Source organism: Alternaria rosae, assembly GCF_020736505.1.
Source record: "Alternaria rosae strain MPI-PUGE-AT-0040 chromosome Unknown BKA58scaffold_7, whole genome shotgun sequence".
NCBI lineage: Eukaryota > Fungi > Ascomycota > Dothideomycetes > Pleosporales > Pleosporaceae > Alternaria > Alternaria rosae.
In genome coordinates, this window is record NW_025763576.1 from 746698 (window position 1) to 773954 (window position 27257).

Genomic DNA, 27257 nt, shown 5'->3' on the forward strand with positions numbered 1-27257 from the left:
GATGTCTCTAGGGTGACGCTATGTACGGCGCGCACTTCCCGACGTATGCATAGTCTCTATTGCGCCATTAGACCTGCCACCAACGGCTCTTAGTACTACGATCTCTCCTACCCCAAGCCAAAACGCCATCTTTGGATTTTAGCTTCAAACGACGCGCCCGGATCTTTAAGCGGATCAGGTTTCCCGTATCGACCAGACTAATGTGTCTGATCTAAGATAGCCCGATTGACGACCGTTTCCTCTTGATGTATTTGAAATAACCAGCCAATGCTGAGACCAGCTCAAACAGCTGCAGGGGCATCGGATCGTGTTCATGATCTACATGCTAAGCAGCGGCGTAGGCGACTACGGGATTTCAACATACCGAGATGGCATGGCCGTCCTTCCGTCTCTCCGCTCCTCCTTGACAGCACTGTCCAGCTGTCAGTTGATTCCATTCAGGGTATCCCTACCGCGAAAGCAGAGCTGAATGCTGGATAGCTGCGGTCGACCTGTACCTCTCCTAGACAAGCGCACTATCCTTCCATTCCTCGGACTTGGTGATCGACCCCAGATAGGTCGACATTAAGATGCAAGCAATCTGTGTGGCATATGTCTGTGCATGGGTGTAGCAATCGCGTCCCAGGTCTTCACCGGATCATCCGCGCGGGCCCTTACGGCATTTCGACTAGAGCACGAGTTGTTCAACCTCGCATACTGGGACACAATGATCCGAAGTCCAGGGTTTCGTTGAGCCGCTTGGCCCGAGAGTGATTATCCGACCTTGGATTAAAGCGCTTGGTGCTGGTCAGTGAGTTTTGGAGGGGTTGCAATGCTAAGAAGTTCTTCTTCCGAAATCGTGGACCTGCAGTAGCCTCAAACAAGTGCTGGACACCATCATGGGATAGCAAATCTCGCTCTTTGATCTCCAAATGATGATGGACCACCATGGCATGCTCCAGTGCAACAGTACATACGTGTACCAATACACTGAAGGAGCATGCAATCTCTGTCTTTCTACGAGCAGCTTCTGTTAGAACACGCGATACGACCAAGAGCCCAGTCCTTTGTCTACGAGCAACAATGCGAGCCATTCGTTCTTCAATCGTGGCCATAGTTATTTGAAGGCAACCTGACATTTGCACTACCCATCCGCGGTCGGCTCGTCGATACATTGATGACAGACGTTGGCTATGCGGACGGCAGCGGCGGCGGCGCACGGAACCAGCGGCAGCAATCCGCGGTCCTTGTTCGGTGACACTGGTCTGCGATCGCCGTATAATCGTCTATCTGTGTTAGTGTCCGCTTCACGAGTGGTCGAATTCTTAGTGAAGCGAGTGGTTCGTCTGAACCTTATGCTAGCCAAATGACGGCATGCATGCGCGTGCTGCTAACCGAGCACAGATCCTGGGCCCGTGGGCCAAAGACGCACAGTTCGTCCTGTCAGACCTACCTTGGTTAGGCGTACAGGTCAGCCGCGGATGTCAATAACCAAACGGATAGGCCCGATCGCTTCCCCGGGGCCGCTGATGTGTTTCATCAACCATGTTCCCTGCCTTCGCCATCAGATCGTGTTTAACATCACCGTACAGCTACAGCTTCCTGTACAATCCCCTGAATGCTTCCACATCGCTTGGTACTCGCGTAGCTACACCGCATTGTATGCGAGTGTGGGAGATGCCACCCTCCACGAAATCCAGGGCTCACTGTTGATCACTCCTTGAGTCTTGAGAGGTTAGCAAGCTGCCGCTTAACGGTGTGCCTAGCTCATAGACTACTCCTTCGAAACCTTGATCGTTAACAGACCGACAAGCATCGCTACCGGCGCTTCATCCCTAAGCTGCCCTTCATTCTCATTGTCCTAGTACCTACCGTAGACGGAAGGTACTTGGAAGTCTGCTGAGTACCACTCATTGGATCATCCTGAATGAATTCTTCGCGGTTCATTTTAGACATGGCCGTTCTACGTTAGCAATTTCCTTCGGCATATACCATGCGGTGTTCAAATAGGCTGATCTCATATGCCTACTGATCGGTACTCCAATCACCACTCATTCTAGACAATCTGCGACATCGCGGCACTCTCCCTTGAAGCAATGCCAACGATGCACTTGAGCTTGACCGCCGGACATCTCAAAGTTGTTGACCGGGTGCTACTGCACTTCACAATCTTTGAGACCGGTCAAAACCTCAAAGCTCATGTGCAGTAGTCAAAGTTATGTTGCAGCATTGTGTGCTTGACCAACACTCACCGCAAGTACAAAGAAGTGTCTGGCAGGGGAACGAGGCGTGTGATACTCGTACAACAGCAGCGGCTAATAGCGATGGCAAGGCGCATGCCAAACTCGGTAGTAGCATCCAGCAATGCCGATGCAATGCAGGCGCCAAAGCTAACCATGGACAGGCACATAAGCCGGTCTGGTATACACCGACAGCGATTGAATCCTATGTACCGTTAGCAGCGAATATCCTGCTCTTGGCCTCTCAACATGTTGTATCACCCTGCGATACCTGGAATAACCCGGCAGAACCCCTTCACCGTACGGAACTGCCACCACCATACCTTTGCTTCGAGCACTCACACATCTCACGCAGATCCGCTGTATCTCGCCACTTTGATCGCCTTCCAGAAAACATCGATCGTGAAGATCAAACACACTATATCTCAGTGGCGTCGCGTACAGATCGTGCATCGCTCGCCTTCTGATACAAGTGAGATGGCAAGCAATTGCAAAGTGTCGCCAAATCAACACCAACCCCCTCGCAGAATCTTGAAATAGCGGTAAATCGGTCTAGAAGAGTCTGGTACGCTACAAGCTTACGTGCATCCGAAGATGGTAGCGCAGTGATGCTTAACGTCGGATGTATCCAGTAACCTAGTGGACGATCACTACGTACAAGATGCATATCATTACATGGTGTCATCTTGTTTCTGAGCAAACTTTGGGTAATGCTGCATAGTAAGCGCAACATCTCAAGAAGCTCAATCTCCAGCCACGATGTGGTGGTTTGTAGTGGTGTGAAGCTCGAGTCAGTTTCCCTGCCAGTTCGTATCGGAGTCTTCATCAGATCTGATGCGCCTTCTTCGCCCCTGCGCCCGGGGAGGGGAATGTGCATTTAGATCCACGTACGCATGCATCACCGACTACACGCTAGTCAGCTTGGCGTGAAAGGCCGGAACCTGAGGGTATAATCGGAAAGCGATGATGACAGTATAGAATTGTACTGACAAGGGGGGCGCATGAACTTCCAGGATCGCTTGATTGAAACTAACTCGTTCTATCGCAACCTGCATGATCTGAGAACCCGATAGCGATGTACCTGAGCGTTCCGCAACAGCGGGTCGATGGAATGGCGTCAGCGAGCGAGTGAATCGTGTTTGTGGACATGAGATGTCATGTCTGAAGCATGCGACTGCTGCTGCCGCGGCTGACCACTTGGCAACTTTTCTGAAATCCGCCAGGTGCAAGATAGGACTTGGAGCTCTCTAAGGACGAAGCCATAATTGAAACTCGGTATGTGGAGGGCATATGAGTATCTCGGCTTAGCCAGTTTACCGGGTATCGAATGACCAGTATGAACTGACAGATTTTGACACCAGCAGCGGTGATTGTGCTACAGGGCTCCTGAATCCTGATCCATCTCTTTGCAACGCATCATCTTGACCCATGACCGGTTCCATCTATTCGTCTGCAGTGATGCTGAGTAAACAGCATCACCAGTTGCGCAGTGGGTATCAGAGTGGTCGGCGAGGTATTTCGATGCGCCCCACCGATCAGAACGTACCGCTCCGTGCTCTTGAGATCTAGGGTACGGCACCTTGTACCCGCCAAAGGATCATGCACAGCGCTCGAAACGGAACCGTGCTAACTCTAGCGTACCTCTTGTCGCAACAAGGCAGAACACTGTCCAGAAGTCCAAGATGGCGGGGTGACGGACATCGTAGAGGGGGTGAGAACCTCCTCGACTCAGACCAGATACTGCCATCGTTGTTCCAGATTGGCGAGCTGGTGTGTCTTTGCGCCTTCGGCTTTGAGGGGATTTGATAGGGCGGGCGCATTTAACGACGCCACCAGGGACGCAGTGTGCATTACGCGAAGCCACTTGCTGGCGGCCAACCCAGCCACCAATCATCGCAGCGCTTTGCGGAAATCTGTAAACTCCAGGGCGCCCGCGCTCATTGTGGCGGGCTCCCGAGCGGCATCTCAACGATACTTCGGCAGCTCTTCGGCCCTTCCCAAATACCCAGTCTGCCCCGCTGGCCGCTTCCCCAACTCCAACCAGCAGTTCTCCCACACACACACGATGGGAAAAGAAAAATCAGATCTTGCTCCTTTATTCACGATAGATCCATCGCATGTCTTCGGCCCTTTTCTGACATTCCTCCAGATCTTCATCGGTGAGCCTGCCCGCTTCCGCTTCCGCATTTCGTCAATCTTGCATGACAGCCGTGCCTCTAGATCTCGGTAGCTCGTAATGTACCGACCAACCGAAGTTTCAGGCCGATAGATCTATCAACAGTGCAAGCTGACGCTTCTGGCGCTGGAAATCGCTCGACACATATCGTGGCATAACGCGTGGGGTTTTCGGCGAGGCCGTTATGTACGCGCAGCCTGCCAGGACGATGCCAAACCCGCGATCGATGAGCTCCCGCAATAGCCGACGGCAGACGCGCATCACGTAACAGACCACCTCCATCGATAGAGGTGTGCAAAGACAGGTACAGACCTGCCACATGATACAGATGTACGCAGTGGTGACAGATTCGACCAGATTTCTATGAAGCTGCAGGAGTGTCGCTTTGGCCTATTCAGGTCGCCTGCCACCCTGGAGGAGTTTCAGGGTACGCCTCATTGACGCGTCTGCACCCTTCTTTCCCAGGAATAGGTCTTCTCTGCATGGCGAACTGCAAAAGAATGGAGTAGATCACTGTGCTGAGATCCCCCTTTCCAAACCTATGTTGATCGCCACCGCCCCATACCGCCACCGATCGAGCGTTCCCAACATTACGACGCTGGAGTGAAGCTGAACACTCTACCAACAGTACATCGCCACCACAACTCTAATATTGCTCAGCCTCTAATGGAAGGCCTCATTACGACTCATTGCCGTTCGACACCCATGCTCGTCAGCGTATACGATCAGTCAAGCGCAAGAGATGCAAAGCTGATCGGTGTTCCCATCTGTCCTGACGAATTTGCTGAATGCAGGGAAGGCGTATGACACCCATTTAGGAACTAAAGTTCGCACTATGTCGCTGCGTAAAGATTACTTGTTTCACCTCTCTCATCACCCCGCTCTCGCGATCCTTCACATCAAGATTCTTAGGACCAAAATCATTTCGGAGACATGGAAGAGCTTTCCTCCACTCGATTCAGATAGATAGATCTCTTATCGAGGAATACAGTATACATGTCCCGGGGAGGCATACGTTGCATTGTCCCCCTCTAACTCAATATCCCATTCCATCTCAGTCAGATCTTCACTCCTACATTTCGACTCATCGGGCCCCCAATATGTATATACTCGTCCATTCAAACCTTCATACGCATGCACGCGCGCGACGATCCAATCTTTTAACACATGATTGAGAGACTATCCCATATTCTCGGCATTCCTTCCGTTTCAAACGCGCTACGAATATTTTCCAAAGGTAGGTGAAGAGTTCATGTGGGACCAGTCCACAGACTGCAATATTGATTCGCATCGAGCATTGGACTTGCGACGTACCCGCAGAAGCGCCTCTGGCGCGACGGGTCAAAAACGCATTCGAGCATCAAACTCGAGAGATCAGCCTAATAACCGTCCGCCAGTCTAGTATCATGTGCGCAATACTGATGAGCCTTGGGTGCATCACGGCTCTCTTAGTGTTAAGATCTGCCAATTGTCGTTCAGTCCGGCCTATAGGGCTATCTTTGCAGTTACCAAGATAGGCCCTCAAAGTCCCTAGATCGACGGGGTAACGTGCAGGCTCTGCAATGAATTCGTCTAGCTTAGAGGGTAATATCGGTCCTACTTAGTCGTGTACGTAGTGACAGGTGGCTAGCAGCGCTACGAGGAGAGATGTTGCAACGAGCTTGAAGGCTGGAACCCAAACCGAAACATGTCCGCTATCCTGAAGATAGAGAGGGTGTCTGAACTTGGAGTCTTGGTAGTCACTATATTGGCTCTTCTTAGTACAGGTGAATACAGCACCGGTGAAACGCTTGCTTACTCATGAGCAGTGGCATCACGGGATTCGCACGCATGGTACAGCTGCTCTCGCTACCACTGAACAAACATGTTGACCACCAACTGGAGACATCCCAGGGGACACATGGTGGTTGCTTACTTAGAAACCGCTCATAGATCATGAGATGAAGTTCAACTACCAGTGCTAAGAACCGGAAAGATGTGATCAGCGGCAGCCTCATTTGACACAATTGTTTACTGATCACTAGAGTATGATGGTCATCACTCAAATATTTCCAAGAAACTATGCTCACATCCAGAAAAGTATGATACTCCAAGAAGACGCGACACAAGTTCCACGAATTCTACGCTTGTTCCTTTCCTCATCAACCTCGTCATAGCCATAGCTAAACATCGTGCTATGTCCATCTTCCAAATAACCCATATCCGCGTCCCTATTCCCACCACCACCCGCCCGCCCCGACATACAGGAACGAACCCATCCATCCACCTTCACCGGTACCCTACCACCCACGCGCCCGTCAACCACCCAGTCAATCCACCCATCTATTCCCCACCCAAAGGATACTCTACTCCAAGCGCGCAACCCAATCTCAACCGCGGAAGTCAACAAGCGACGAGCGAAAACCCACTTTAAACACCTCGCTTGCTAGGCCACATCTTGACAACTTGGCTCCAACAAGCGCAACGACACATGATTGGAACTCGCGGCTGATCCGCGGGCGCAAGTCAGCTTAACATGACGTCTAGATACAATTTGCGCCTATTGCTAGCCCGATAAGCTATCGGAGTACTACCTGAGATGGGGCTGACGTCTACCAGAAAAACGGCTTTGTGCGATGTTTGGTACGCTACCTAGATAGCTCGGGGCTTGAAGAGGGCAGGTTAGGCGCGGGGCGGGTTATAGGGCAGATTTACAGTGCACATAGTCTTGTGACGGCCTTGTAATAGTCGGGCCCACCGGAGTAGGCGACACATGCTAGGAGTCAAGTTGCGACGGGTCGTTTTACGGGGCGTGAGGTGTATTTTGAGGTGGGCTGATGGGGCCGCGGGTTTGGTACGGGACGATCATCATATGGGTAGGGCTTGCGAACCAACTTGTTGGTTCCCCTCTCCCTAGGTCGAGTAATGCGCGGCTATGTTGAGTAATTTGGGTAGTTGGACCTGGATATGTGTATCCGTTGCGGTTGGTGGTTGTTGCAAAGTTGGAGTCTGGTGGAGAAACTTCATGTCTCTGATGATTGCAATTGCTCTGATTCAAGAGTGCCTCTGTGTCTAGGAACGTTATGTGTTGCGGAAATTGTGAGTAGCTCGCTGCTCGCTCTGAGTTATCGCGGTACTAGTAGGTAAAGTACGTGGGAATCAGAGAGTGACTTATAGAATAACTTGTACGAGATGTGTTGCCCAGTTTTACGCTGCACAAGCATGGCTTACAGTCACATAATATGGAGTTTCGAGTGTGTATGTGTAACAGCGGGCTATCTTATAAATAATCACCAGTGTTGATATACATGTCTTATTTGTTTACGGTGAAGTACTATTACATGACCTTTCTGATGGAAGCAGATTTACAGAGACGATATCCTTCTGAGTTCTCCATGAACTGTTCGTTCCCTACTTCAACCCTACTAAAGCACCCATCTTTGTGATGCTTAGGAAAATTAGCTTTTTCAACATATTGGGCTATGGTACACCCTCTCCACTCACATTAACAGTGCCATCCCTTGACGACACTATCTTCCACTCCGCATCCGAAATCTCTTTGACCTGCCAAAGCGGATCGATACCGAGACCGGTGATCACTGTCTTTGTAGTGAATCGACGTCTTCGGGTCTCAAGGCATTTTCTGTAAAACGCGACGATGGCAGTATGCTTCCTGGAGCCATGCATGAAGACATGGGTTCTTCGCGGGAAACGACCTCTTATGTCGATCCAACGCGGGATCCAGGTTTTAGGATCTTTGCCAGCACCAGCGCCATACCATTTGCGTGTACTGTTGTCATACTCGTGCTTCTCGAGCATCGTGCCAATGCTGTTGTAACTGTTAACGAGGCTGTAAAGGCTCGTCGAGTCGATGGTGAAATGGGAGGGTTCATTACGAAGCGTCTCTAGCTTGTGCGCGAGGTAAGGTGCTGCTTCATGATGGATAAGACGACAAGTTGCTAACAGGGCTAATAGCAGGCTCTTGACAACAAGTGTCATGTATGACGATGGCGTTGCTTCCTCGCTAGAGTCGGAATAAAACGTCGGGTCCTCGAGCCGATAGTGACATGTCGAGATTTCGATTTCCTCGTAGACCATATATCGTAGGTCCGCTGGAAGGTCAAGAAATCGGAATGGCTTATTTTGAGTAGATGAGCAGGGTGGTCTGGGAGAGGATAGAGATGTCCCCATAGTGGTGAAATTGAGTTAGCTTGAGTTGAGACCTCGATGGTTTAGTCTGCTTAACGCAGAGAATTGATCGTAGTGGATTGATTTCGTAGTAGAAAGGGTGCAAGGTGGTTATAGAGCAAGGACCAAAAGCCAAAGCTTTTCTCGTTGCCTCCCTTGTCCTGTTGTGAAAGCGCCTTGTCAGTCTCGGTGAACAGGCTCAGTAACAGATCGTCCGCAACATTCACTGTATCCTACGCGTGAAGCGAGGAAGCTCGTATTTCCCGAGTCGTGCGCTAGCACCCGATGAGTCTCTTGTGTGTCTTCATCAGTCCCTCATCTTCACCCCCACGAATCTTCTGTGATCCACAAAACATATACGCGAGAGCATCTCGAACACTCAAAAACGGTACCGTTCGCGTCGTACAATCCATATCGGGTATCTCAACCTTCTTACCACCTCACCTTTTCCCCTTCTTCCCTCCCCCCTTCCCTCCCTTCCCTTTCTTCCCACTCCCCGTAATACTCAAAACATCCTTCTTACTCAAACTCAGCGTACCACCTCTAAACTTGCCTATGCTAGGCCCACCAACCCCCCTCTCCCTCTTCTTCTCCGGCCCCTTCTTAACCACCCTATTCTCCCTCTCCAGGACGATACCCGCTTCCTTTGCGTCCGCCCGCCTCTTCTCTTCCGTCGTCCGCGCTTTGTCTATCATGTGCTTGCGCTGCGCCATTGGCATCTTCTTCTGTGTGAAGATGGAGCCTTTGGCGCCGAGCGCTTGCAGGTGCAGGTCTTGCGATTTGTGGCGTGCGGCGCCTGTCGCGACGAGTGTGGGCGTGGAGGTGCCGGAGGAAGAGGCGGAGAGGAGGTGGGATTCGCGGAGGAGTCGTTGGAGGGCCATGTCGTTCTTCAGCATGGAGGTTTCGTTGGGGTCGGCGTCGTCTTGTTTCTTCTTGGTTGTTGCATTCTTTGATGAGGCGGATGCTGAGGTGGGTGGTTTCGACGACATAAAGGCTTTCATTTCTGCCCGTTCGGTCTCGTCGAGTTCGCGCGTTGGGTCTTGGTACTCGATGACTTCGACGTCATTTTCGTTGTCGCTTATGCCTGACCAGTCTGATTCCTCTTCTTCTGGTTCATCTTCCACGGGCGCTTCCTCTATCTTCGCTTTCTTGGGCTCTACGGGCAGAGGCTTGAACTTTGCTTCGAATGCGCGCCGGAATATTGCCTGGAGGTCTTCTGCACCGGAGTCGTCGCCCGAGCCGGAAGAGGGGGAAGGTGATCGCGACGGTTGTTCGAGCTCTTTACGCGTTACGCGCTTCCGTTTTCCGAGTGCGGGCGCCATTATCGTGTCGTTGTGCTGAGCGCAAACCGGGCGCTCCAAAAGTTCGACATGGGAAATTCTTAGCGCCAAATGCTCGCTCGGACCTCCGTCTTTCACTCGACCCCTCCCCCGCAACACCACCATCACCACGAACACATATCGCAAGATGACGCGTTTCCGTCCCTGTATAGACCTCCACGCCGGAAGCGTCAAGCAAATCGTCGGCGGCACACTCAACACCACAACCCCCGACGTCCTGAAGACAAACTGGACCTCCGAACACCCCTCCGCTTTCTACGCCGACCTATATAAACAACATGACCTAAAAGGCGCACACGTCATAATGCTCGGTCCGGGGAATGACCAAGCAGCGCAAGAAGCATTGGAAGCATGGAAAGGTGGAATGCAAGTCGGCGGCGGGATTACTGAGAAGAACGCGGCCGAATGGATTGAGAGAGGCGCAGATAAGGTGAGCTTTGCCCTATAACAAAACACACACACTATTACAAAAGGCAGATTGAACTAATCGACGCGCAGTAGGTAATCATAACATCGTACCTCTTCCCCTCCTCCACCTTCTCCATGGACCGCCTACAAGCCGTCCTCCAAGCCCTCGACAACGACAAAACTAAACTTGTCATCGACCTCTCCTGCCGAAGGAAAGACGACAAGTGGTTCGTTGCGACGAACAAGTGGCAGACTATCACCGACTTTGAATTGAACCAAGGTACATACACCAAAACCCACTCTCGCTGTCCCAGACCAGGAACTGACGAACATGTGTAGAATCCATATCCCTCCTCGAACCCCACTGCAGCGAGTTCCTCATCCACGCCGCCGACGTCGAAGGCCTACAACGCGGTATCGATCACGAACTTGTTGCCAAGCTGGCTGAATGGTGCAGCATACCCGTCACGTATGCCGGTGGAGGTCGCTCGATTGAAGATTTGGAATTGGTCAAGGAGCTGAGCAAGGGCAAGGTGGATCTTACCATCGGCAGCGCATTAGATATCTTTGGTGGTTCAGGCGTGAAGTTCCAGGACTGCGTCAAGTGGAACGCGGAGCAGGCATAGATGAGCAGGTCATATGACTGGGCGAGACGCTGGTGGTTGTTAGACGCTCATATGGGTGGAAGTTGAGTTATATATTGGATTGGTGACTCTGCATAGCTTAGAAGGCCATCCACATCTATTCATCACCCCAAGCAAATCGCGTTAGAACGAATGCAAACAATCACATTCTTCCCTCTCTCCGACCATCAAACTGCCCTTTTATCTAGAGGCAGGCAAGCCAAACTGAGCTTTCACTAGCTACAATAGACATGCATGCATGCATCAAACTCCACTTTGAAAAGAAAAGAAAACCCCCCCTTGAACCCCAGAATCGTGTTACTCAATCAAGCATCTTAAAACCATGGGAAAAGCCGCGCCCAATGTTGTGTGGAGCGACAAAGAACCGTGCAAGCGCGCAATGGAAATGCCTGGAATGATATCTTCTCCAATCTTCTTTCTCCAGGTCTTTGCAAGTTATACAGTGAGGCAATAAACGACATGTAGAGAAGGTATAAGGTGGTTCGGTGTCACGCGTCGTGGTTGAGGACGTACGTTGTCATCTGGTACTGTAAGTAGATGCTCGATAAACGGTATGTAGTGCTGTGACTTACGTTCTTCAGACGCCAGCTCGTGGTGTGCCAACTGCGCTTGTCATTGTGCTAAGACCGCCGTGCACGCTGCCACCGTCGTCGTAATCTTGCCACTCTGGGAACTCCGCGGTTGCTTCACGGAGCTTGTCAAGTGCGGTCTGTTCGATGAGGTTGGCGTCTTGGAAGAGCAGTGACGTGTCCTCGTTGTAGGTGCGGCAGTTGTTACACAGCAAGCCAAGGTCTTGACGGAATTGCTTCACAGAGTGGTACTCCTTCTTGTTGATCTTCTTCTCGATCTGCTTCATGCAGATGGGGTTCTTGATCAGCTGGTAGTAATCCGGGTAATCCCATTTGTCTGGCAGTTCGATGAATGGGTCGATGATACCACGGTTGGGAATGTTTGGATCTTGCGACTCCTCTTCCAGATCGTTGAGAGCTTCGTAAACAACATTGACGACCTTCTGAAGCGACGCTCGCTGGTCAGGAAGCAGCATGTCCTTGGCTGGAGCAGGTCGACCGCGCTTCCGAGGTGCGAGGTCAACATCAAGGGAGGCTTCATCAGCTTTGCGCTTCTCAGCCTTGGGTTTACGACCTCTCTTCTTCGGCATGGGTTCTTCTGAACTAGCACGTGAAGGTACAGGCGAATCCTCGTCACGCGCTCCGCCACTCTTTCTACCCCGCTTGGCGACCTTAGCTTCTTTGCGGGCGATAGCAGCTTCGATAGTGTCTTCGTCGTTGTCGACAGCCTCCAACCACTGCTCTTCGGTAAGACCGTCATCATACTTGACGCGAGTACGCTCTCGAGCGCCACGACCAGCAGGTGTATCATCCTTCTCGTCGACAATGGGAGCTTCCTCATTGAGATAGATGTCGGGTAACTCGCTCTCACCTATCAGGCGACCAAGCGGCTTACCGGGACCATATGGATCTTCAGCCAAACGCTTCCGATCCATCTCCTGGAAGGTTATCAGCTCATGGTCGTGACGCATCATGATCTGGTTCAGGTCGTCATCGTCCATCTCTTCTTGTTCAAGGCTCTCGGCAGCTTCAGCAGACTCCAACATGATACGCAACATGGCGTCTCGCTCGTCATCCTTGGACTTGTTGTCGAATTTACCAGCTTGGATAACCTTGCCGTCCATGTCCAGCTTGTAGTTGGCTCGCTCGAGAATCTTCTCTTCAACCGAGTTGGAAGTGATAAGACGCAAAATGCGGACCTCGTTCTTCTGACCAATACGATGAGCACGATCCTGGGCTTGTAAATCCTGGTGAGGATTCCAATCCGAGTCGTAAATGATGACTGTATCCGCAGTTTGCAAGTTCAGTCCCAGACCACCGGCACGCGTCGAAAGCAGGAAGCAGAAGTATGGTGAGTCGGGAGCATTGAACAACCTCAGTAGGTCGGATCGGTCATCTGCTTTGGTCGCTCCGTCTAGACGCAGGTACATCATGCCTCGCAACCGCAAGTAATCCTCCATGATGTTCATGATCTGTGTCATCTGGAAGAACATGAGGACACGATGCCCTGTAGCGTGGAACTTGGGTAGAATACGGTCAAGCAATTCGAATTTGCCGGCCGCACGCCATAGAAGATCGTTGGTGCCCTTGGTTGGATTCATGACGTCCTCAACCTCTTCGAATACGAACGGATGGTTGCACAGCTTGCGCAACTGCATCAGCATATTGCTCAAACCACGCATACCAGTCTTTCCGCCCTTGCCGTCGCTGACCATGAGTCGGTTGTGTGTGACGAGTTGCTTGTACAGCTTCGCCTGGAGGGTAGAGAAGTTGCACTTGATCACACGCTCGGTCTTGTCGGGAAGATCCTTCTCGACATCGCGCTTGAGACGACGGAGCAAGAAAGGCCTAAGCACCTTATGAAGACGACGAATGACGAGCAACTGCTCTTCTTCTGTAAGCTCCATCTTGTCTTGACCTCCAGTATTGGCGAAAGGAGTGTTGAACCACTCGTCGAACGAAGTGGCCGACTTGAAGATGGTGGGTAGGACGAAGTTAAGCATAGCCCACAGTTCAGTGAGGTTGTTTTGCAGTGGAGTACCGGTAAGAATGAGACGATAACGTGTTGTGTAGTACTGTGTGATGGTCATGCTGAGCTTCGAACCGGCATTCTTCATACGGTGACCCTCGTCGACAATCATGTGTACCCACTTGATCTTGCTGAGGACTGGTCTGTCCTTGATGATGAACTCGTATGTGGTGAGGAGAACCTGGAACTGCCCCCATCGAATTTGCTGCTGGTATTGCTTACGCGAGTTGGGAGGACCCTTGTAGACAATCTTGGTAACGCTCGGCGCCCACTTCTCGAACTCGTTGGTCCAATTGGTGAGTGTACTCAGCGGTACGATGACCAAGTAAGGTCCTGGCTGTCGCTTCTTCTCGATGAGGTAGGTGATCAAACTGATGGTCTGGATAGTCTTTCCGAGACCCATCTCGTCTGCAAGAATACCGTTCAGGTTGTTGTTGTACAGGGAAATCATCCACTGCAGACCCTTCAGCTGGTATTCCTTCAGGGTACCTCCAACCAAATTGGAAGCCTGTTGCGTAACCTCCTCCTTGACACGATGAGCAATCTCATAGTAGTCAGTCTTCTTCTTGCCCGGACGATCTTCATCGCCAGACTCGGCTTCGCTTTCCTCTTCGGGCTCCTCTGGCTCGTATGAGTTGTTTGCAGATCGCTGTTGTGCCTTGACGGAGTCGGCGAGTTGCTTCAAGAAACCATCGGTCTGCTTGAGCAAGTGCGAGATACGGGTATCCTTGGCTTGACCCAAAAGCTTAAGGTATGTCTCTTCGTCGTTGGACTTGAGAGCCTGCAGACGTTGCTTCGCGGTGCGCTCGATGCGCTTCTGCTCTTCCTTCTCGATGTTCTGGTGGGTAGTGATCATGGTACGACCGAGCTTCTGCAGACGCATACGCTGAGCCGCGCCGGATTCCTGCAATTCTGTGCGGTGCTTGCGGATGGCATCGATGAACTCGTGGTGCTTCTTCTTCTCCTTGGTCTCGCGTGCATCGCGTTGTTGCTTCTCCAGCTTCTCGGTAAGACGAGCTTCGCGCATCGATTGCTTCTTGAGGCGTCGGTATACTGTTCGGTTCGCTGTCATCGCAAGGTTGTCAGCGTGGATCATCTGCTGGGCGATCTCTCTCCGCAGTTTCCGTTGCTTCTCCAACAGGTTGAGCTTCTTCTGCTCAATGACTAGAGCCAGTTTGACCTTTCCATCATCTTCAGGTGTATCGGTCTTGCTGGTATCCCAAGAGCCAATGTTTGCGTGGACCTTCTCTAGTTCGGCTCTCCTCGCGGTGAGGCGGTTGTAGAGGAGGATTTCACGCTCCTTGCGTATATCTTCCATGCTCTGCTGGACCGCATCCATGTCAACGCCCTGAGGCATAATGGTTGCGAGGTATGGTCGGTTCTTGCGCTGGGTGTGGGAGATGTAGTTCACATCGCGGAAGGCTTCGCTGCTCCAAGGATCGATAAAGGTATCAGGGAGACGAGGTAGAGTCCGGGTTTCCTGTACTGCACCGCCGTTTGCGCTCGAGGCGCTGCCTGCACGGGTGGCATTGTCGAGCATCTGAGAAGCGGCAGCAACCGCCTCGGCAGCGTTCTGGGGCTTCTTAGCTTGGTGGTGACCGAAGATCTGCTGCTGCATATTAGAGGGTAATGGGAGACCCTTGGATAGATGCTTGAAAGCCCCAATCTGGGCGCGCAGCATGAGGAGTTGATCTTTATTCAGCGGCATTGAACCAGCAGTCGCCGATGTGGGGGTCTGACCGTCGCCATGAGGAGCTTGCCCGCCAGCAGTCGCAGTCTGGATGGTAGATGAAGGTCCGCTCGAAGCAGGCGCAGGCGCAGGCGTAGCGACTTTGCCCTCAGCGGAAGCAGCTGGCTTGTTGCCGTTAGGCATGGCCATGCCAGCGCCGTTCTGTTGTGCGGCTTGGGAATCCATCTGGCCTTGTTGGCGCTGCATTTGCTGTTGCCGTAGCATCTTCTGCTGTTGCTGGAACTGATTTTGCTTCTGCACCATGGTGAGAAGATTGCGCGCCTTGATGAACTCGGGGTTGGTCTCGGGGACGCCTTGTTGCTTCATCTGGGTATAGCGCTAAAGACAGTGTTAGTGAGCTTCGTGGGCAAGGGTAATTGCAGAGGGCGCAAAGGCACACGCGGCAAAGCACCAGTACGTACCTGGAAGACATGCTGAATCTGCTCGCGCGTAATGTTGGCAGCGAGGGGACCCTGCCCAGGCATTTCTGGATTGGCCTGAACCGACGCCATGGTGGTGGTGGTGGTTCAGTATAATGGGTGTGATGCGCGGTGAATAGCCAAGATACGAGATGTCCGCTGTCGACGCGGTCGCGGGTCGAGCTAGGCGGCAATCGCGCAATTATGAGGGAAGGACAGTCGCGGGAGGTATGGTGGCGCGTGCAGCGATTCTATAACATTATCGTGCGGCGTCGTGGTGGTGGCGGCCGTTGTGTTGATGAAGCCGATGAAAGACCTTCGGGGGAGCGCCGTTGGCAGAGTCGCGTTGTGTGGTGAGGCTGAAGGGGGTGCGCGCAATTTCGGTGTGGGAGGTGGCGATGGCGCGGGCGCGCTCTAAAAGCGATGGAAACCGCTATACGCGTCGTGGACAGCGTGTTGCGGGGATATTGAGATGCGGGCGCAACTGGGAGTGATATCGGGAGTGGTGTTGAACGTCTGCTGCGGCGGGCTGGGACGTCCTCTAGCCTGGAGCGTTGTTGCGTCGCAATCGAGTTAGCGGCTTGGCAATCATGTGATGGCTCAATTGGGGCTGTGGCCAATCAGCGCGTGGTGGTCGTCCTGCAGCGTTACTTTCACTCCTATTCAAGTCATCTTCATTCACGTTCACTGAAGCAGTGGTTGTGGGGTAGACAGATAAACAACGCGCTTGACGTGGACTAGTGCCGAATAAGCCACCGCATCGGAGGCGGAGGAACGAGTGGAGTGGGTGCCACGTCCACGACCCCTCTAAACCTGCTACCACAGTCCAGCGAACATCAAACCCCCCTTCATTCCTTCCCTGGCCTGTTCCCAATGTCAATTTCGGTCAGACATGCCCAAATTGTGAACGGAGGCGCCTTATTTTATCCCTATGCCTGCCTAGCGGCTCTATCAGCGAAAAAGGACTTGGTGGTGAGAAATCTGGATTTGCGCTGAACGACGGTGTGAGGCTCCCATCGCCCCGTTTAGCCATCTGCAACGACGCTCGACTGCGTACACATATAAACGAAAGGCGAGGTAGCTGACAACATCTCTTCTTCAATCTCTAGTGTCTGAAGAAATTTGCTTTTTGATCAGCGCATTCATCTAGTCCATGCGTTATCATGTTGGTTCCAGGTTCAGACTGGGCAGGGTTCTGCGACCAAGGCAATCTAAAGATGCTACAATCTTGGCAAAGAGCCATGGATGTCATTCAGCTACGAACTCATTGCCAACTATGTACATATCCAAGCCCAGGTCAAGTTCGCTGTTTTCCAAGATTCCCAAGATTAAACCCAGGTCCTAAGTGAGTGTAGGTGCAGTCCAGTCAATGTACGTCGCAGCATCGGCACCAGACGGGCCCTTCTCGATGTTGGCCGTGTTCGAGGTCTGGTTGAGCAGAAATTTGTTGATGAACGCAGTAAGATCAGCCTGCTGATTGGATGGGAACGAACAGTGGTTGTGGTTGCCAGAGCCAGTAAAGCCCATGTTGTCCGGCACACCGAGAGCCTTGTAGATGAGACGACCGGCCTTCATGCAAGCAGTAGTAGCAACCGGACCGAGCCAGTCAATCTCGTTCTCGATGACCAGCAGACCACGAGGAGCGACCATACCAGCGAGCTGATGATGGTCCGTAGCAAGGGTGTTGGACTTGGTGCTGAAGGAGTTGAACCTCGTGGAGAACCACACATTTTCGCCAACGATCTGGCTGGAGGTCTGAATGTTCTTTCCCTTGGCCTTCTCAGAATCAGAAATGCGCCAGCAGGCGGCACCACCGGAGCCAGACTCCTGAGGTAGACCCAGAGCAATACGGTCAACAAGCGCAGCGGCGACGAAAGCCCCCTTTCCGTTACGAGAACATCCAGTCACACCAACGCGTTTGGGGTCGATGCCAACACTGGGAGTAGCCTCAAGAGCATCCATGATACGGTCCACGCCCCATGCCCAGGCAGTGAGAGCACCAGCACTGTGGCTGGACCCGTACAGGTCGAAGAACTTGCCTTTTCCACGGCTGTTGCCGCCCTGTTGCTGAGCGATATCGTCGTTATTGAAAGTGATCGTGGCGACATTGCTGGGGACTGGGATACTGGCAGCACCATATGCGATGATGGCTGGGAAAGGACCGGTCCCGCTAGGCTTCTTGATGGAGACCGAGAAAGAAACTGACTTCCCTCCCTCGGTCGAGGTGATGGAGAGAGAGGAACCAGAGAAGGTAGCAGTAACACTTGATGGCTTCTTGGGGAAGTCACCGAGTTCCTGTGCCTGAATGGCAGCGCTAACCTCTTTGTTCTTGCATGCGAAATCGGCTTTCGTTGTAACAGCCCTTCCGTCGAAGAACTTGAAGGGGTTCGGCAACTTGGAGTTGGCGGTGGTGGGAAAAGTTGTTGGGACAGTGCATGTCGCGTCCTGGCGTTTCTCAGTGGCCGGTGCCGCAAGAACGGTTGTGGCGAGTAGCGGAAGGACGAGTGAGTATTTCATGTTGGGCGGCTTGATGTATTCTGAACACTGAAGGACCAACACTAATGATTGCGGACGGGCTTCCGTCTCTTATATAGTGACGATATCCTCCACATGCATTCCGCATTCCCGCGGGGAAATATAGCCACTATATGGATGCATTAGTATGACAAAGTGAGCTTCGTAGCGTGACTGCTCTGCAATAAAGGACACGCCTTGGCACCTGCTGGTCTTCTTCATGCTCCCACGCAATCGAGGAGCAAGGTCATTGTAGTCGAATATCACTGGCTTACGGCTGTTACATCTGCGAAACGCTATTCTAGTAGGTGTTCTAAAGGCTATACAAAAGAGCCTTGTGTAGTATAACACACATAGCTTTTGGATTCGTGCCTTTGAGATCAACGCGCGGATTGTCGGATCACAGCGTGTCCCATGTAATCCATTCAGGCATCTACTGTACTGCCTTCAGCAAGTAGCATAACCCTCCCATGCGTCAACAGCTCATTGATGGAAAAACTATTCGTGATCTGTATAATCAGTATCATCGATTGGGGTGCAAAAGTTCCCTTGAGCCGCGAGAAGATCGCCTCGCACTATAACACCCTTGACCTGCCGTGTCCCCCAAAACGAGACATGACCACCTGAACTATGTTCAAATCCGGGTATTGTAGACTCATATGGGCATGGCGCAGCACAGCGAATGCCTTGCCAGGACTTCGAAATGGAGCTCGTCACAGCGTGAGGGTCCATTGGACGCAAGAAGACGTATGCACTCTAGAAGCCCTGGCTCGACCATTGAATAGAAATTAATACCGTGATCGCGGCTCTCTGTGCTTCCCCACGTTGCGGGGTGCAGTGGGGCTCTTGCTGAAGTGCCGTTTAGCCTGTGCGTCAGCTATGCAAGTCCACCCGGCAGTATATGATCGACAATACTTCCACTATGTGCAGGCTTCTGATCAGTAATCCGGAGACTTGTTGTTACTTGGATCGTATATATCTTGCCCAGGAGCTTCCCCGTGGGCTGTAAAATAAGAGAACTGCACTCTGTACCTCCAAGTATCAGTGTGGAAGAGCCCGTAGGAGACGTGGGATGGGCGGCTCCGCGCGTCCTGGTACTGCTCCAAAACTCCGTGATACCAGCAGCTGTCGTGTTTGTTCCATTGCGGAAGGAGCCCACCTCACTGGTATCGCAAACATGAAACGGCTATACATGCATCTCGTATATCAGGGGGGGGGGGGCTTCAACGATGTCCTAATTATTGTTGCTGTTCGCGAGAGGTGAAATGAGATCGAGAAGTTACACCATCTCCAAGCTCTTTCTCTAGCCCAGTAGAGTATATGGCGTTGTCTCAAGGTCGCGTTCAGAATGGAAACTAGCTTACGTATGGATGCGCATCGCATGTGTAGGAGGAACGGTTCCAAGGTTTGAAGAGAACGAATCCTGATGATGATGATGATGAAAGCCGAAAATAGTAACGTGGAAGGAGCCCTGGAGCAGCGGGAAAGACCCGTAGTCGCTCGCGCTTGCCAGAAACCCTGGCACTAGTGGTTCACGGCTTCGGCACCCCTCCTGCGTCCTCGCGGGAGTTTCAGCGGCGTCCACGAAATCTCGAGAAAGTTATAACCTGAGCAAAGCTGCGCAACAGTATCAGGTTTCTATGTTCGTCATATTTTCGTCATCTCCAATCAAAAGAGAAGGAACCAGAGGTGGAGTCTCACTGGGCACATTGAAAGCAAGTGTAGATTTCAAAGCAGCCCGCCGCTCATTGGTCAATCCCCCCAACGCTCTCCATAACCGTACATATGAAAAGAGGTCTCCCATCTCCAACCGTCGATACTTTCAAATCGGCCAAAATGTCAGGCGAGCGGCAAGCAGCGGACGCTATCCGCTTCTATGACTCGAAGTCCTGGGATTACGACGCTACCTGGCACAACGATTTCACCAGGCGGTTCATATCCTATCTCGATATTCAACCAGGACAACAGATACTGGACCTCGCATGTGGCACCGGGCTGTTGACATTCCGCGAGGCCGAGGCGGTAGGACCACAAGGGCATGTTATCGGAGTTGATGTCACTCCTGGTATGCTCGCGGTCGCTACTCACCGAAAGACACAAGGGGGCGACAAATACGCAAACACGACTTTCCTTAAAGGCGACGTCCTGCATTTAGAAGAGACCGAAGAACTCAAGGGCAAGCAATTTGATGTCATCACAGTGGCTTCTGCTCTAGTCTTGTTTCCCGATCCAAAAGTTGCTATTGAGCATTGGGCAGGGTTCCTGAAGCCTGGAGGTGTCATTGCCATGGATGCGACACATCCGAGGAACTTGGTCTCCGGCATGGTACTTGAGAGGGTTGCCCGCAGGTTGGAACTTCCCATTCCATACAACCGTTCATGGAGCAAATCAGAAGACACCTTGAAGCAGATGCTGGAGTCTGCGGGCGTGGAGGTAGACCAAGTTGTTACTGTAGAGAGTCAAGCGGGATACGGCCGACGTACGTACGAGATGGAGCAGTGGGACGATTTCTTCGTCGAAAACGTGATTGTCAAGGACGTTGCGAGAACGTTTGCGAACAATGACATTCGGAGGAAAGCACAAAAGATCTACAAGGAAGAGTGGGAGAAGTTGGCGATAGATGGAAAGATTGAGGAGATTGACTCGGTCTTCCTCGGTATTGCGCGGAGACGTAAGTGACCCATGGAGCTGAACCAGACGAAACTAACGTGTCATCTAGCTGCGGACGGTTCGAGGTATGTGCCGCAAGTTATACGAGATGACATTGTCTTCAAAGGTGGATGTCGTTGCGGCGGCGTGCAATACACATCGAGCGCTGCACCCTCAGACATCACACTGTGCCATTGTCGCGCATGTCAGCAAGTCTCAGGCTCAGGCTTTCTGCCCTTTACACATGTTCCCAAAGACAGCATCTCCTTCACGCATGCGGATACGCGCACAGTCCTAAGACTATCGACCGTTGCGGAACGTACCTTTTGCACGGGCTGCGGAGCTCCGATATCTATGTCATACTGCTCCGATCCCGACGGTCTGGGGTTGTGCATGGCAACGGTCGATCTGGAGACCCTTAAGACGGAAGTGGCACCCAAAGTTGTGAAGCATATCTTTCTGCGAGAAAAGGCGCCCTGGGTGGTACTACCCGAAGATGGAACGGAGCGGTGGGGCACGTCAGAAGACGCGCACCTGCTCGTGCAGAGCTAGACGGTTCGAATAAAAGTGTAGCTACAAGAAGATGCGGTGAACTTTTAAGGGTACGCGATTATTCGGTGTGAAGTTTTGTGGGGTAAGTGCAGTGGGCGAGTGCGAGCAACTCCACTGAATGGGAAGCAGACGTGTGATGCCGCAATCACAGGATACACGCGACCAGCGTCTCAGTCGCTGAATCTCCTGTTGTTGAGTGAGCTTCTCCAGATAGGCCTTCCCTGCTCATTTCAACGCGTACTGGGCCGTGCGCTAACTGTTGCACGATGAAATGTTTCGAAACGCGAACGCAGAGCGAACGGCTTGACAACAGGGTCGAAGACGTCTTACAGGCTGTCTTGCATTAGAGCATTCTGTCTGGCAAGGCGTCATTGGACTCTTCAAGCGACGGCTACGTGTTGCGGTGTGCGTTGCGTACATGACGGGGCGAGCTAACCGTCCCAGCCTCACAAAATCTAGTTCCCTGCCACGCTGTTTCCTGCCAACCACGCGAAACAGCCCTCGAGGACAAAACCTCGCCCTTTGCTCACGAAACGTTGAACCCTCTTTTTGCTCTCTGGTACACTATACCGGCAGTGACACATTTCACTGCGTCTTTTACCAATTCTACCACCAAACATTCGTTGACCGCCGCTTTACCTTCCCACAACCCTCGTTCCGCCTTGTTATCGATAGATTGACCGTGTTGGCCGGGTTACCCTCAACAGAACCCCGCCTAGCAGCAGCATTGAAACCGTTGCTTTCGCGTTTCACACGTAAACATCCATCTGCTCGACGATCCTTGGGCGACTGACCCATTTCTCGCCCTCTGACCAGCGTGCCTTCTTGCAATCCCGGCACCGGACGTCCTTTAGCGGCTGTAGTTTGGAATGAGCCGCAACGCCCCTCACAACGTGGAGCTCCAACAGCCGCCGCAGGCCCCTTATGCGACGCACCGCTCGAACCACAGTCGAAAGATCTCGAGTCCCGTGGTCGGCGATCAGGTGCACAGCTTCGACGACGTGGACATTACCGGCCTTCAACCACCACCTTCCGCTTTAACACCCACTACTGCAACGGCATATGACCCGCATGCACCTTCCCCACTAGAAGACTTCCCTCGATCTGGCAGAACTCACCAGCGAACGCTGACTGGCACCATCTTCGACAACTTCAATCGCGCAACATCGACAATCCAGCAACATACTTCAAGAGCATCTTCACCTACAAAGTCCTTAGCAAGCTTCATCCCCTCTAGAGGCGCTATCGAGTCCAGCGCTAGCCAGCCTAAGATTAGGGCACTACAGAACTGGTTCAACGGCTCCTCTGCACCCGTGACGCTGGGTGTCGGACAGCAAGACGAATACTCGGATTCTGGTTCTGAGTCGGGAGAGGAATACGACTCTGAGTCCGAGGAGGAGGAACAGGAGAGGGGCAACATGATGACCAACCTCTTCAACCGCGGTTCTTCCCTTACGAGGGGCACGTCGCAGAGCCCGAGACGATCAGACGACACCCAAACCCCGAGCAAGGCCCCGAGCCAGCCCACCACTAGCAGCAAGTTCGCATGGCTGCTGTCCACACAAAAGAACGCCGCCGTACCCCCTCCACAGCAATCCCCCACATACCACAACCCCGACGATGAGCTTCTCAACCTGAGCATCTCGCAGTCGCTCTTCCCACACGGACCTGCCGATCCACTAGCACCCTCGTCCTTCCATGACCTCCTCACCAACGCCGAAGCGCTCCTCTCTCGCTACCAGACCGCATACCGCCAACTCTCCACCGCGTTGGGAGATGCACATGCCGAACAAAGTGCGCAGGATGACGAGCTTGACGAGGCCGAGACACGAGCAAGGCATTTGAAGATGCAGCTGGAGACAATGGCGGCAAAGGCAGCTGAGCAAGACGAGCAGATGCGAAGCCTCATGGAGGACCTTGCGTTTGAGCGAAAGGCTCGTCAAGAGGAAGAGGCGGCTCGTAAGAGGAGTCTAGCCCTCATCAGAGGCGCACCACAGTGTGACCACGCTTCATGCCAGGAGAACGCTCGTCGGCACAACCGTGTATCCGGCTCGGAGATCAGTGTCGATTCCGGCTTCGAGTCTGAAGCCGAGACTGATGCCGCAAGCGTCTTTTCAAGAAGCTGCCTCAGCCCCACTGGTACCGACCGCTCCTCCATTCTCGATACCGACATCCACGACATCACACCCAAGGGACGCAAGCCTCAGCCTTTGAAACGAGGAAGCACATACGAGCAGAAACAAGAGGGCAAAGTCGACATCGCGAAAGGTGGGTGGGGATGCGCCAACTGCCAGGGCGGTGCACAGTCCGCTGTTTGGGGCCGTCTGGCAAAGGAGCGGGAGGAGAACCGCACACTCAGACTGAGGGTTGAGACCTTGGAGGAGGCTGTTGACGGTGCTCTGAATGCTGTCACTGGCGCTTGGGGCATGTAAATACCCGTGTACAAACATACATGACTTTGGAGTATCTTGGCGTTTGGTATACCACTGCTTGATGATTGGATGACTATCAGATTGGTTTAGTCTTTTGAAAGATGCAGCGCATCATAGTATAGCATAGCATGAACCACGCTTTACCCTTTCACAACCACCAAGGCAATGATGCAAGACTGTGCGACATACATTGACTATGCTCCATACATCTCAACTAACAAGTAACGAACCCTCTCAGCACCACTAGAGCTTCTGCTCCCCACCACAACATCCCTTCTCCTTCTCCACCAGCACACTCGCCTGATTCTTCGTACTCGGCACATCAATCGCCGGGTTCCTCTCAAAGAAATCACTCGGCTTGAAATGCACTTGGTAGATCTCCACAGGCATAACAGGCCAGTCTTCCACCCGCGGGTTATGCGTCAACCCAAACACATTCCAAACTACCAAATCCTCATTCTCAACCCCGTCTTTGCGTGCGGCCATGTCATGCACACCCCCGTCCTCCAACTGACTCTGCATCGTGAATCGTCCTGCAGCATACAGCTCGTCGTCTTGGTACTTGGTCACCCATACATGGTGGTTCGTGAAGAGTGCACGCTGCGCTTGAATGCTGCCTGGTGCAGCGAGTATCTTCTGCGTGGGCAGTGGTGCGAATTTGTAGCCGACGGGGTTCCCTGATTTGGGGTTTGTCTTGGAGGGGTTTATAATCTTGAAGACGCGGTGGTCGAAGGGGTTTGCGTCGACGCCGGTGGATTTGTCGATGACAGTTTTGCGGATCTCGTAGAAGTTGCCGGCGGGGTTTGTGGTTGCGTTGATGGGGGTCGAGTGCGATTCTTCGTATACGACGGTGTTTTTGTGGCCGTCGATTGCGGGGTCGAAACCTGTGGGTGGTTAGTGAGATGGGTTGATGTTTTTGGGCATGATGGGACATACGAGCTGCGAAGATGTGTTGGTGGTTTTGGGCGAGGATGCCGCCTGAGACTACGTTTCCGTAGTCGGAGGTCTTGCCTGGGTCGATGTTCACGACGGAGACGATGCCGGTTGCGCGGACTTCGAGGGTAATGCCGCCGGCCGTGTCGAGCTTATAGGCGAAGACGTATTCGTAGTTTGCGAGGGTGATGATGAATTGGACGACGAGTTCTCGTAGTCGGGTGACTACTGCGCGGCCAGTTCGCCAGTTGGCTGGTTATGTGGGTTAGTTTGGGTTGAGAAGTTGATGTGGGGATACATACTGTGCTTCCAGCCGATGCCATTGTCTTGCTCGTGAAGACAGACTACGTTAGGATGGACCTTTGGTTCGCCGTCGTTACCAATAACGACGGCGTCGAAGTACTTGATTACACCGAGACAGTCGCAGCCCAGGGACAGGTTGTTGGCACAGTTTCCAGCGCCTCCGTCACCGAAGTCGAAAGCTTGCTTGCGGTGGAATGGTGGACGAGCATCAGCATATGGGACCGACATCTCAGAGATGCTCATCCGGTACATGATACTCCTGCCATCATACTTGACGTCGTGCAGCACAGCTCCTTCACGGGGGTTGAAAGAGACCCTGAAACTCCACTTCTGCCACTCAACCAGTGACTCGTCTGTGACGCTAAAGGAAGGTCCCTCTGGCTGTGTGATGTTGATGGGCTTCACGTCTTGTCGAAGACCACCTTGCAGTAGTTCAGGAACATATTCTGCACCCTCGCAGTGGTCCAGAACGCGCTCGGAGTGTGTTTGGCCTGTCAGGCTATCGCCCTTTCCACCGGTAGCGAGGCGATCGACACGGATGATCTTCCTTGTTTGTGCATCCATGACAGGAATTAGTGGTAAGGGGTAGGCGTAGAAGTTTGAGTCGGCATTGCCGTTCCTCATGTCCTGTGCGAAGCATAGACCTTGGAAGTATCTTCGATTCTCAGCACCAATGTCAAGACCACCGTATGGCCTATGATCGTTAGTAACGTGGTATACTGAAGTCGACACGGGTACTTACCAAGGCTCAACGACCAACTCAAACCCATCAGGCAGCTTGATTTCAGCCATAGCTTCCTTAAACATATCACTCTCCTCACACGCTTTGACAAGGTGTTGAAACTCCCACAACGTCAACGCAGCCTGCTTCTCCTTTCCCACAATCTCATGTCGTACTCTCTTCCTCTGCTCAACATCGATGATAGATTCATGGTACTCTGGTATCTTGTCTGAGCCGATGACGTCGTATTGGCACTTGGCCAACCGCGGTGGTCGCTTTGAAGCTGGTGACTGTCCTGGCTTTGCTGCATGTTCGAGCTCGAGGTACTGTTTCATGAGCTCCTTTGCTGGTTCTTGAAGGAAGATCTCCCGAAAATCGACAACGCAGTCTTTGTGGAGGGAGAGGATGGTGTCACGCGCAACGCGTGTCTCCTCTATGTTGAGGATACTGAAGGGATGAGGGGCCATGGTGTAGTGTGTGTCTGAATGAAGGAAGGCTATACAATCTTGTCTTCACCCGGAGCTGGTGTGGCGTAGATGGAGTAGAAGAGAAGTGGTCGAGTCTGGAGGGACACGAGCCAATTTATCTACAAACATACACATCTTGCCGAGCCCGTGTCTCGAAGCGTGGAAGCGGGGGCATGAGATGATAGACCGTGGTGATACGTTCAAACACGCGAAGCAGTACCGCCGTCATGCCCTCTGGCGGAACATCGCATGTACCTTCCAAGTTCGGTTAGTGCGAGGTGTTGATGACCATGTGCTGCACGTTCTGTCGAGCGACACACAGATACACAAGCGTTATCTATCCCAGCCCCTGCAACTACAGGATATGAACCGGGAAGACGGTGCTCTCGCGGTGTTCTTCGCGGAATGTTGCGCTTGAAGAAGTCGAATCCTCCAACGGAATTACCTCCGCTGTGGGTCAGATTATTCGTCTGGCTTGGGCTACCACAGGACGGAACGTTGCGCTACAGCGATAGAGACAGTGAGTCTGGATATCTCGGTAGTCATTTTATGTAAGTCGACGATCTGGAGCACGCTTGGGAAACGGATACCAAGCTTTGTTCCGTGATATAGTGCGAGATCTATGCACTACCTACCTAGGTAGGTACAACCATAACACACCGGCTTGGCGTGATAGCGAGAAGACTACACAGGATACTCCGGCATCATTCTTACTCCGTATCTGATTGCCGCGATAAGTCGCGTTGCCGAACACTTTACCGATTCGATTGCTACCTAGGTATGAAATCAATGGAAGTCGCGCGATATCAGGCAGCATGCGAGGCCATGTAGTTGGGACTCCCTGTCCAATATTGCAGAAACAGTGACGATGTTTGTAAGACACGCCAGTCTTTGTTTTGAGGAATGTGCCTGCTATATAAATCAATGCTCAGTAATACATTGTTTGATAGACTCCTTTACCAATTGATTAGCTGTACGTGAGTGAG

The 27257-nt window shown here is 52.4% G+C and overlaps 9 protein-coding genes across 9 annotated transcripts; 3 read left to right on the plus strand and 6 right to left on the minus strand.

Annotated features, from left to right (window-relative positions):
- Positions 1 to 581: 581 nt before the first annotated feature.
- On the minus strand, positions 582 to 1307 carry BKA58DRAFT_207077 (uncharacterized protein). The gene has a single exon (XM_046165963.1). The coding sequence runs from the start codon at positions 1152 to 1154 to the stop codon at positions 684 to 686; it is 471 nt and encodes a 156-aa protein (XP_046023206.1). The 5' UTR covers positions 1155 to 1307; the 3' UTR covers positions 582 to 683.
- Positions 1308 to 7647: 6340 nt separating this feature from the next.
- On the minus strand, positions 7648 to 9045 carry BKA58DRAFT_388209 (uncharacterized protein). The gene has a single exon (XM_046170625.1). It carries the CDS (start codon positions 8563 to 8565, stop codon positions 7855 to 7857), a length of 711 nt encoding a protein of 236 aa, XP_046023207.1. The 5' UTR covers positions 8566 to 9045; the 3' UTR covers positions 7648 to 7854.
- BKA58DRAFT_364023 (uncharacterized protein) lies at positions 9003 to 9894 on the minus strand (the record flags this gene model as incomplete). The annotated part of the gene is made up of 1 exon (XM_046168836.1): positions 9003 to 9894. Exon 1 carries the CDS (start codon positions 9882 to 9884, stop codon positions 9003 to 9005), a length of 882 nt encoding a protein of 293 aa, XP_046023208.1. The 5' UTR covers positions 9885 to 9894.
- A 113-nt stretch (positions 9895 to 10007) lies between these two features.
- Positions 10008 to 11100, plus strand: BKA58DRAFT_388212 (uncharacterized protein). Its single transcript, XM_046170626.1, has 3 exons — positions 10008 to 10332; positions 10404 to 10590; positions 10650 to 11100. The coding sequence occupies exons 1-3, from the start codon at positions 10030 to 10032 to the stop codon at positions 10934 to 10936; spliced, it is 777 nt and encodes a 258-aa protein (XP_046023209.1). The 5' UTR covers positions 10008 to 10029; the 3' UTR covers positions 10937 to 11100.
- On the minus strand, positions 11101 to 16219 carry BKA58DRAFT_364029 (SNF2 family N-terminal domain-containing protein). Its single transcript, XM_046168837.1, has 3 exons — positions 15704 to 16219; positions 11527 to 15620; positions 11101 to 11475 (listed from the first exon to the last, which is right to left on the minus strand). Exons 1-2 carry the CDS (start codon positions 15791 to 15793, stop codon positions 11532 to 11534), a joined length of 4179 nt encoding a protein of 1392 aa, XP_046023210.1. The 5' UTR covers positions 15794 to 16219; the 3' UTR covers positions 11101 to 11475; positions 11527 to 11531.
- Positions 16220 to 17041: 822 nt separating this feature from the next.
- Positions 17042 to 18217, minus strand: BKA58DRAFT_412689 (uncharacterized protein; the record flags this gene model as incomplete). Its single annotated transcript, XM_046172368.1, has 1 exon — positions 17042 to 18217. One exon carries the CDS (start codon positions 18215 to 18217, stop codon positions 17042 to 17044), a length of 1176 nt encoding a protein of 391 aa, XP_046023211.1.
- A 1533-nt stretch (positions 18218 to 19750) lies between these two features.
- On the plus strand, positions 19751 to 21860 carry BKA58DRAFT_388219 (S-adenosyl-L-methionine-dependent methyltransferase). The gene is made up of 2 exons (XM_046170627.1): positions 19751 to 20885; positions 20934 to 21860. Exons 1-2 carry the CDS (start codon positions 20000 to 20002, stop codon positions 21413 to 21415), a joined length of 1368 nt encoding a protein of 455 aa, XP_046023212.1. The 5' UTR covers positions 19751 to 19999; the 3' UTR covers positions 21416 to 21860.
- On the plus strand, positions 21861 to 23994 carry BKA58DRAFT_388221 (uncharacterized protein). Its single transcript, XM_046170628.1, has one exon. The coding sequence runs from the start codon at positions 22285 to 22287 to the stop codon at positions 23845 to 23847; it is 1563 nt and encodes a 520-aa protein (XP_046023213.1). The 5' UTR covers positions 21861 to 22284; the 3' UTR covers positions 23848 to 23994.
- BKA58DRAFT_207235 (copper amine oxidase-like protein) lies at positions 23969 to 26360 on the minus strand. Its single transcript, XM_046165966.1, has 4 exons — positions 25826 to 26360; positions 25083 to 25777; positions 24784 to 25032; positions 23969 to 24731 (listed from the first exon to the last, which is right to left on the minus strand). Exons 1-4 carry the CDS (start codon positions 26269 to 26271, stop codon positions 24091 to 24093), a joined length of 2031 nt encoding a protein of 676 aa, XP_046023214.1. The 5' UTR covers positions 26272 to 26360; the 3' UTR covers positions 23969 to 24090.
- Between the last annotated feature and the right edge of the window lie 897 nt (positions 26361 to 27257).